The sequence below is a fragment of the Helianthus annuus genome, chromosome 6, assembly GCF_002127325.2.
Source record: "Helianthus annuus cultivar XRQ/B chromosome 6, HanXRQr2.0-SUNRISE, whole genome shotgun sequence".
Taxonomy (NCBI): Eukaryota; Viridiplantae; Streptophyta; class Magnoliopsida; order Asterales; family Asteraceae; genus Helianthus; species Helianthus annuus.
This window is the reverse complement of record NC_035438.2, coordinates 1,021,897-1,031,138: the sequence shown is the minus strand read 5'-3', so window position 1 is coordinate 1,031,138 and position 9,242 is coordinate 1,021,897. Positions and strand designations below refer to the sequence as shown.

Sequence of the window (9,242 nt, the reverse complement as noted above, 5' to 3'; positions counted from 1 at the left end):
CCATTCGAAAATTTTGAGTATTTTTGTTTGAAAAAAAATAGAGAATAGCCTATGCGAGTATTTATAGTGTGAAAATGGGGTATTTATAGAGCCCAACCTCAATCATTCTTAGTCCAATTAAATTTTCTCATTAACATAACATCAATTTAAGATTTTTAAGAATAAATACACCATGATTTACACTTTGCATAATTTAAACTTTTAGTTTTTTAGTTATGAAGTTTTTCAATTAGCCACCATGTCTTTATTATGTACTTCGTGATACCATTCCAACTAGGACTGCAAATGAATCAAACGTTCGGCGAACTGTTCGGCGGGAAGTTCGTTTGTTTAGTTAAATGAACAAACATGAACAGAGGTCGTGTTCGTTCATTTATGTTCGTGAACGTTCGGTAACGTGTTCGTTTGTTTTCAATACTTCATTAGTGTTTTTAGTTTTTATATTTATTTAAATACTTCAAAATTCCAACAAATTAAATATCTAATAAGTGTTGGTGTATTATATATTCTGTTCATGAACGATTGTTTGTGTTCGTTTGTTTCCGTTTGTGTTCATGAACATTAGTTTGTGCTCATTTGTTTTCGTCAATGTTCGTTGCCTAAAATTAACAAACAAACACAAACGAATACGAACAAGTTCATTTCCTTAACAAACGAACATGAACATAAAATCTCGTTCGATAAGTGTTCGTGAACGGTTTACGAACACATATATTTCTTAACAAACGAACACAAACAAGGTTTTATTCGTGTTTATTTGATTCATTTGCAGCCCTAATTCCAACTATGACAAGAATTTAGAAAGTTTTGCGGCACGGCCTCCACTTATCTCTATTATAATTTTAAATTAAAGAAAACTATAATCCTTAGAAAAAACAACATGAGCAATTAAGTAGTTTGTAATGTAATCTATACATATAATAATACTTTATCAAAATTTTTGATTAAAAAAGAAAACTACAAAATGGAGCCATCGATGTCTATATAAATAATATTAACCCTTTTAAATTTCAATAATATCAATGAAAAAAACCCCAAACTCTATTTAGTTTTCTCAAGTCAATATCTCCCTCTAGCTTCTTCAACCATAACCTCCTAATATTATGTATACATATCCACTAATTACTATCTTAACTTATCATCATCAACATTTCTGATTCTAATATTTATTTAATTTCCCTCACAAAATGCGAGTAAAAGAAATGCATCCGTTATGTTGTATATCGCTAGAAACTCCGGCAGCCGGAGACCACTCGCCGGACCTCAAAACAAACCTATCAACGCCGTCGTGTACGGCCGCAGAGTCAAAATCCGATGCTAATGCCGTCGGAATGACGTCATCCGGATCTGAATCATGCTCCGGTGACAAAACCTTCGCCGGAGTTTTATACAAGTGGACGAATTACGGTAAAGGATGGAGATCGAGATGGTTTCTGTTACGTAACGGCGTTATCTCCTATTCGAAGATCCTTCATCCGGAGTCACTCTCCGTTAGTAACGACGTTAGGTTCATCGGCGATGTGTTTTCCGGTAGCAGAAGAAGCAGACGTCATAAGCAACAGAAAACCGTTCACCTCAAGGTAATTAAAACGACGACGTTTTGTAACTGTTTCCATACTTCACTATAACTCCATAAAGTTGACTCCATTGACCAATTCAATGATATAAATATAAAATACATGTATGATAAGTTAATAATAAATAACATTGAGTATTTATTGAATTTGGTATCAGTTGAGTAGCTAGTTGCAAATTATTATTATTATTATAGTAAACTTCCGTTTTGCTCCCTGTGGTTTGGTCACTTTAACGGTTTTGCCCCAAACCTTTAAAAATAGCCATTTTACTCCCTGATGTTTTATTTTTGTTGTCAGTTTGCTCCCTGCGGGGTGCAAAATGGAAAAACAAACAATTTGGATGGAGTTAAAGGCGGGGAGCAAACTGGCAAAAAAACTGAAACATCAGGGAGTAAAATGACTATTTTTAAAGGTTTGGAGCAAAACCGTTAAAGTGACCAAACCACAGGGAGCAAAATGGAAGTTTACTCTTATTATTATTACTACATTGTTTGTGTGGGTCATATTTATTTATAGGGGCCAGCCACATATATAGCAGCCTGGCTTTATATTGTGGTACTACTTTGTTGGTAATTTAGCTGGTTTAAATCTTTGGGTGAGAGTTTGGCCTGTCCCTGTACACGTCTCTGTTCGTTTAGATCTTGTCATTGGTGCGTTTTCGCGTTTATTTCATTTGATTGATTGATATTATGCAAGAATGTACATTACAATGTAATGCCTTTGTTCATCGTTTGTTTCTTGCGTTTTTTGGACAGGTGTCGTCGTTCAGAGAGAGTAGATCGGATGATAGGAGGTTTTATATATTTACAGCGACAAAGACGCTTCATCTCAGGACGAGATCAAAGAAAGAGAGGGTAGCCTGGATTGAAGCTTTGGCATCGACGAAAAATCTATTTACTTTAAGACAGTTGAATGATAAGCCATCTGTTGTAGTACGGGCTGACATATCGTTATCGACTGAAAGGTTAAAGAAACGCCTGCTCGAAGAAGGAATTAGTGACGTACTTGTCAAGGATTGTGAGCAGATCATGCTCTTGGAGTTTTCCGATATTCAAGAACAGATTAAACTTCTTTGTGAAGAGCGTTCGAATTTGCTGGACACTTTGAGACAGTTAGAGGTATGTTTTTCTGTTTAAGATTCTTATTATTTTAGATAACAAAGTAGCATACAAGTTATTGCTTATAAGTTATAATGCCACATCATATATGTGTATCTGCAAGTTGGACCAGTGGTATCTATCTAATATCTTACTCAGTGTGTAAGAAAGTTAATGTGAACAAAGTTTCTGGATATAATCAGACCTGCAACTTTTTCCAAACTTAAAAGTGTGTAAAAACTGAAGGCCCACCCATGTGATTGTAGTGATCTTATTACTTTTCTAGCAGCCAATAATTTAGCAAGAGCCTACTCGTACGGTATTAGATTATAGTAGCATGTCATACGCTCAGTTGTCCCAAATCGACAAAGAACGGTTTAAGACCCATCTTCAAGTACCAAATTATTAAATCCTTACAACCTTTCCAGTTCCTGCTATATACGTACGTACCGCTTCCCTTTTATTATATCCCTCATGTTAAAGTTGGTGGTTGTGTAAATTATAACACGGGTTATATCAACTATCAAGCAAGCATATTATAAAAGTTGTATGTATCAGGCTGCTAATATTGACGTTGAAGCGTCTGGAGATACTGAACGTGAGTATCAATTGACACGAGAGGATTTTTCCGATTTGCAGCGTGATAAATATATTGGTATGCTGTGTATGTATGTGTATGTAGCTATGTACTGATCGCATGACTTGTATTATGTCATGATGTGCTTTTGCATGGTCTCTAATTATAGAGTGGAGTACAACTGAATCGTCTGATGATGTTGATAAACAAGAGCTTGAGGACGCTTCGGAAGATGAAGAAATTTACTTTTACGACACACAAGATTGTTTCCCCGAATTAGCGAACCAAGCTTATGAAATGGCCGAGTGTGAATTTGAGAGGAGAAAGAAGCTTCCGGATCCAGCTGAGAAAGAAAAGGGGGTTAGTCTATGGTCTCTGATTAAAGATAACGTTGGAAAGGATCTCACACGCGTCTGTCTTCCTGTTTATTTTAACGAGCCGATATCGTCTTTGCAAAAGTGCTTTGAGGACCTCGAGTACTCTTACCTTTTAGATCGAGCTTATCACCATGGAAAACAGGTACAAATATTATAACCTTGAAAGATTTTGGTTCTCTAAAGTGTTTAACTATAAGCTGTGATGTGACCACAGGGAGACAGTCTTCAAAGAGTATTAAACGTTGCCGCTTTTGCGGTTTCTGGATACGCTTCTTCAGAAGGACGACATTGCAAACCGTTCAACCCTTTACTAGGGGAAACTTATGAAGCTGATTACCCTGAGAGAGGAGTTCGCTTCTTTTCCGAGAAGGTATGTTGATTTACAGTTTTTCTTAAGTTATGGTTAGGGCTGTAAACGAACCGAACATTCAACGAACAGTTCGTGAACCGTTCGGCGGGAAGTTCTTTTATGTTCATTCTTTTATCAAATGAACGAACACGAACAAGAAATTTCGTTCATTAAGTCAAACGAATGAACATGAATAGAGGTTGCGTTCACTCGCTTACGTTTGTGAACATTTGTTTCAGTTCATTTGCATTTGGTAAGTGTTTGTGAACAGTTAATGAACAAGTTCATTTCCTTAATGAACAAGAAAGCTCGTTCAGTAAGCGTTCGTGAACAATTTATGAACATGCTCATTCCTTGCGTTCGGTTCGTTTACAGCCCTCGTTATGGTAAATATATATTCTTACAGTAACACTTATGTTTGTTTTACAGGTTAGTCACCATCCGACCCTAATAGCGTGTCACTCTGAAGGCAAAGGGTGGAAATTCTGGGGTGATAGCAACATCAGAACAAAATTTTGGGGACGATCGATACAGCTCGACCCCGTTGGCGTTCTTACGTTAGAATTTGATGATGGTGAGGTTTTCCAGTGGAGCAAGGTGACAACCAGCATTTATAACCTTATTTTGGGTAAAGTATACTGTGATCATCATGGAATGATGCATATACGTGGTAACCGCGAATACTCATGCAAACTCAAGTTTAAAGAACAGTCTATTCTTGAACGAAATCCCCGTCAGGTGCACGGGTTTGTCGAAGATGCTAGTGGTAAGAAACACGCGACGTTATTCGGGAAGTGGGATGATAGCATGTATTACATAAACGGAGTGAAGCCGAAGGATGCAGGTGATGCGAATCTGTTGTGGCAAAGGACGATGCCTCCTGCTAATCTCACTCGATACAATTTAACGTCTTTTGCTATCACATTGAACGAGTTAACCCCGGGATTGAAGGTAGTTACAGTATTGATTAAAAGAATGTATATTTGTTACGGTTAAGGTGTCTTGTTGTTCTGATTAATCTTGGTTTTTGATAAGGAGAAACTTCCACCTACGGATTCAAGACTCAGGCCGGACCAACGACATCTGGAGAATGGAGAGTATGACATGGCAAACGCTGAAAAGCTACGCCTCGAGACCAGACAGAGAATGGTATTAATAACTCTTGCATTTGTTTTATGATACAAGGTATTACTGATAATTTACCACCAGTCTCTTCTCTAAATTTTGCAGTCAAGAAAGTTACAAGAAAACGGATGGAAACCACGGTGGTTTGAAAAAGACGGTGAGAATGGTACCTACCGGTATGTAGGTGGGTACTGGGAAAAACGAGAGGACGGTAGGTGGGACGATTGCCCGAATATATTTGGTGAATGTAGCCAAGAAATGAATGAGTCAAGCAGCAGATGATAACTTGTCTCTGTATGTTAGATTTAAATAGTGCATATGATGTGGTATTAAATTTTGATAAATGCTTGGAGAAAATCATGTTTAAAAAAGCAAAAAATGTTGATTAAATTAGCTATATAAGAGTTATTTGGATAAAAATAATGGGGAAAAAAGTGGTTACAACATACTCACTCTTGTTCTAACTCAACACTCTTCTCAGAAAGCCTATGCTCCCTGTAAACATACCATCTTGCCCCTATGAGATACAACCCAAAGTTCAAAACACTTAAAATTGTAAGCAACCAATAAAAGTTATAAAGCTTCCCCTGATTCAGGTTATCGGCTAGCCACGGGTCTCTGTCTCCGGTCACCTTGTGCACTATGGTCACCAACAATGAGCTAAAAAAGAACCCCAACGACAACGTACTTAAAAACATCCCGGTGCTCATCGTCTTCATTCCTTTAGGACACTCCCGCAAAAAGAAATCAAGTTGGCCTATGTAAGTAAACGCCTCACCCGACCCCACAAAGAAAAACTGTGGAGCCAACCAAAAGACACTAAGCGGAACCACCTTCGACGGGTCGTTAACCACTCCATGAGACTGCGCCACGCGCAGCCTCTTGATCTCGGTTAGCGCGGCTGAGACCATAGCCAATGTGGACATGACTAGCCCTATGCCAATACGTTGAAGCGGGCTTAGCCCTTGTGGGTGTTTAAGGAAGCGTTTTGCGAGAGGGATAATGACACGGTCGTACACAGGGACCGTTAACAAAATGCTGCCAACAAAGAACACGGTAAGCGAAGCCGCAGGGATGAGAAAGGATTTCCCAATGTGGCGGTCCATGGTAGTGGCTTGTGACACTGAGAAAGTGGTCATTTGTGCATATATTGTCCAAAACATAATTGTGGTTGCCCAAATGGGTACCATTGTGATCACCATTTTCACTTCTTCCACATCTGTTGAAGTAGAAAGAATCCATTTGTTCAGCTTTAAAACTTCACTAGAGTTTTCACTGTCCTTTATTGCCCCCTTGTCAAGAAAACTACAAGACACAGAAACAAACATATAATAATTCAAAAGATAGGATTGTGTTCCCTATACAACCGTCCAAGATTCAGATCCAAAAGCCACTGATGACACTCTGGGTCCAAGTCAGGTGCCCGTGATGTTCATCAGGACCCCATTTGCTTGGATCCATCTCTTTTAATTAATATATCAACATATTTTTAATCGTACCACTTTAATCTATACTACACAAAACATAAATTTAAGTAATTCATCTTTTAAAACGCATGCTACCCTCATTTATAACCTTTCATCAGTGGCGGATTTAGTAATATTTTTCAGGGGTTCCTTTTAGTAGATTCTCACTATTTTTTTCAAATCATACAAGGTGTTCACTAACTTTTTCAATTTTTTTTCCAAACCGAGGGGTTCCCAGGAAGTCCGGGATCTGCCACTGCCTTTCATACACATTGATATTTTATTATAAAAAAGTGACACCTTAAAAACGGCTATATTATTCTCTGTAATTTGTGTATAATATTGCTATAGTCCCTATTTAAAAAAAATAACGTGTTATGTGCGCCACCGCACCATGCGCGCACTCTCTATTCATTGGCGAAGCATAGTGGGGGCAGGAGGGGGCGGCCGACCCCCCAAACTTTTAGCTCAGTAGTGGAGAGTATGCAGTTTTCGTATAGAAAGTTTTTGGTATATACGTTTTCGACCCCCCATTTTATAGAAATTTTTTGGTATATACGTTTTGGTATAATTAACAAGAAGATAAAACATCAACTGACCGGAACTGTTTGCTATGGGGCAGCTTCTGCTTGACTTTTCCATCATCTTCACCAATCTGAACATCAAACAATGCACAAGGATCCAACGGTAACTCCAAATGTCTTTTCCTCCATGCAGCAACAAAAACCGACGCTATCTGAGTCAACGGACTCCCCGCCAGTTTTTTAAACCGGTACCATCTCGTACCCGACAAGAACACAACCAACCCGACCCCGATCGAACTCGCAACAATCCCGTACCCCCATCGTCGGCCGAGGTTGTCTTGGATGTAAACCAGAACTGTAACAGCTGCTAGTGACCCAATACTTATGAAGAAAAAGAACCAGCTGAAGAATGCTGTCATTTGGGCCTTTTCGGCTTTGTCGGATTCGTCGAATTGGTCTGACCCGAAACCGGATACGCTGGATTTGAGGCCTCCGGTTCCGAGAGCGGTTAGGTAGAGAGCGAGGTATAAGACGGTTAGTTGGATATCGGTGGCCGGAATGCAGGAGGTACCGGTTTGGGTGCATTTTGGCGGTTGTAGGCTTGGAATGGCGGTTGAGATCGTTAAGATTGTAACGCCCTGATATGTATTAAATGTTTAATTCAATTTGTTCGGTTTCGGTTGGCGACAAGATTTTTTTTTTTTTTTTAATCCAAATAACTTGAATAAATAGAATAAACCGATATCCGAACCGATAAAGAATTAAACACCCTAATTCTAACTATTTATTTTACTAAAATGAAAGTAAAAAAAAGTTACTTACCGCTGCTTGAACGACTGTGAATATAGCAATAGTAAGATACCGACCCAGAAACGTGTCGGCAACAAAACCGCCAAGGAGACATAATATTGGAGGAGCCCTATCCCACATCGAAAGAATAAGACCTTCCGGTTGTATTAATAAGATCTTGGGTTACTCCCTCTATCACCAATTGGTTTTAGAGTGGAACCCCATAGACTTCAATATGGTATCAGAGCCACGGCTCTATGTCAGCGCCGGTTAAGGCCACGTGTACACCTCTTGATAGACCGGGTTACACGTGCGGGAGGGTATTGGAGGAGCCCTATCCCACATCGAAAGAATAAGACCTTCCGGTTGTATTAATAAGATCTTGGGTTACTCCCTCTATCACCAATTGGTTTTAGAGTGGAACCCCATAGACTTCAATACATAACATGAAAGAAGTACCCATGAAGTTAGTGACGTCGTTGGCGGCGTGAGCATTTCCTAAATGCATAGTACCAGTCAAGTATGTCACCAAGTTAACGGCGATTCCTAACGTCGTTAGCCTTTCACATGCCTCCACACCTAAAACATCAGATCATACTGGTTATATAACTTATAACTTCTTATATAACAAAATAACATAAAAATGCAGTAGTGGTGGTAGTGGACGTGGACCTAGAATCATGGCGGCACTGGTCCAACCACCGGTGGTGGAACGGTTAGCCGGTTGGCCCGTATGGTCCCAAGCATCAGGAAGAGTTTTTGCAACCTGTGATTCAGGTTCAGGGAGAACCATAATTTGAAATACAAAAAAAATTGTTTGGTTTCTGTTTTTTGTGAGGCTCCGTTATGAGAGCTGCAGAAACTATAAATAACAGACAGGCCGACCTTATCTTTTTATAGATGTTAAAACATCACAATGTTTTTTAAACTTATAAGAATCTTTTTGTTTTTCTCTTTTTAAGGAGTATTTTGGTTTATACCAGATGTTATCCTTATTCCAAACATCATTTTATTTTTAATGTTTTGTCAACATCTACAGTCTGTCTTGTTAGAAACAAATTACGTTTTAATTAACTAATTTAATTAACAATATATAATTTATGATTTAAGAATTGTTATATAAATAATCCACGACTATTTCATTACTCGTGTTATGTTTAAGTTGTTTTACCTGGATTTATGTAAATTGATTTTTAGGTTTCCCGAAATCAGTTTTGAAAACTATTGTGTTTTATGTATCAAATCTATTATGAAATTTGTTACTGTATACATAGTTACATATGGTATTAGGGAACCCGGGGCGGTCCCGTGATGAAGCCCCAAAACGCGTGATGGGCGTTTTGTACACCGCCGCCACCATC

At 38.6% G+C, this 9,242-nt stretch overlaps 2 protein-coding genes across 4 annotated transcripts; one reads left to right on the top strand and one right to left on the bottom strand.

Moving 5' to 3' along the window:
* Window positions 1–1,012: 1,012 nt before the first annotated feature.
* On the top strand, window positions 1,013–5,492 carry LOC110864281 (oxysterol-binding protein-related protein 2A). 3 transcript variants are annotated; one of them, XM_022113322.2, is made up of 8 exons: window positions 1,013–1,580; window positions 2,333–2,695; window positions 3,233–3,329; window positions 3,421–3,770; window positions 3,843–3,998; window positions 4,407–4,928; window positions 5,016–5,126; window positions 5,208–5,492. In XM_022113322.2, the coding sequence occupies exons 1-8, from the start codon at window positions 1,188–1,190 to the stop codon at window positions 5,382–5,384; spliced, it is 2,169 nt and encodes a 722-aa protein (XP_021969014.1). In that variant the 5' UTR covers window positions 1,013–1,187; the 3' UTR covers window positions 5,385–5,492. The 3 variants fall into 3 exon arrangements, with proteins under 3 accessions (XP_021969014.1, XP_021969013.1, XP_035830194.1); XM_022113321.2 differs by having other exon boundaries at window positions 5,013–5,126; XM_035974301.1 differs by lacking the exon at window positions 1,013–1,580 and adding an exon at window positions 2,075–2,227 and having other exon boundaries at window positions 5,013–5,126.
* LOC110864282 (protein NRT1/ PTR FAMILY 6.3) lies at window positions 5,493–8,726 on the bottom strand. The gene is made up of 5 exons (XM_022113324.2): window positions 8,554–8,726; window positions 8,328–8,460; window positions 7,915–8,011; window positions 7,168–7,730; window positions 5,493–6,407 (listed from the first exon to the last, which is right to left on the bottom strand). The coding sequence occupies exons 1-5, from the start codon at window positions 8,672–8,674 to the stop codon at window positions 5,552–5,554; spliced, it is 1,770 nt and encodes a 589-aa protein (XP_021969016.1). The 5' UTR covers window positions 8,675–8,726; the 3' UTR covers window positions 5,493–5,551.
* Between the last annotated feature and the right edge of the window lie 516 nt (window positions 8,727–9,242).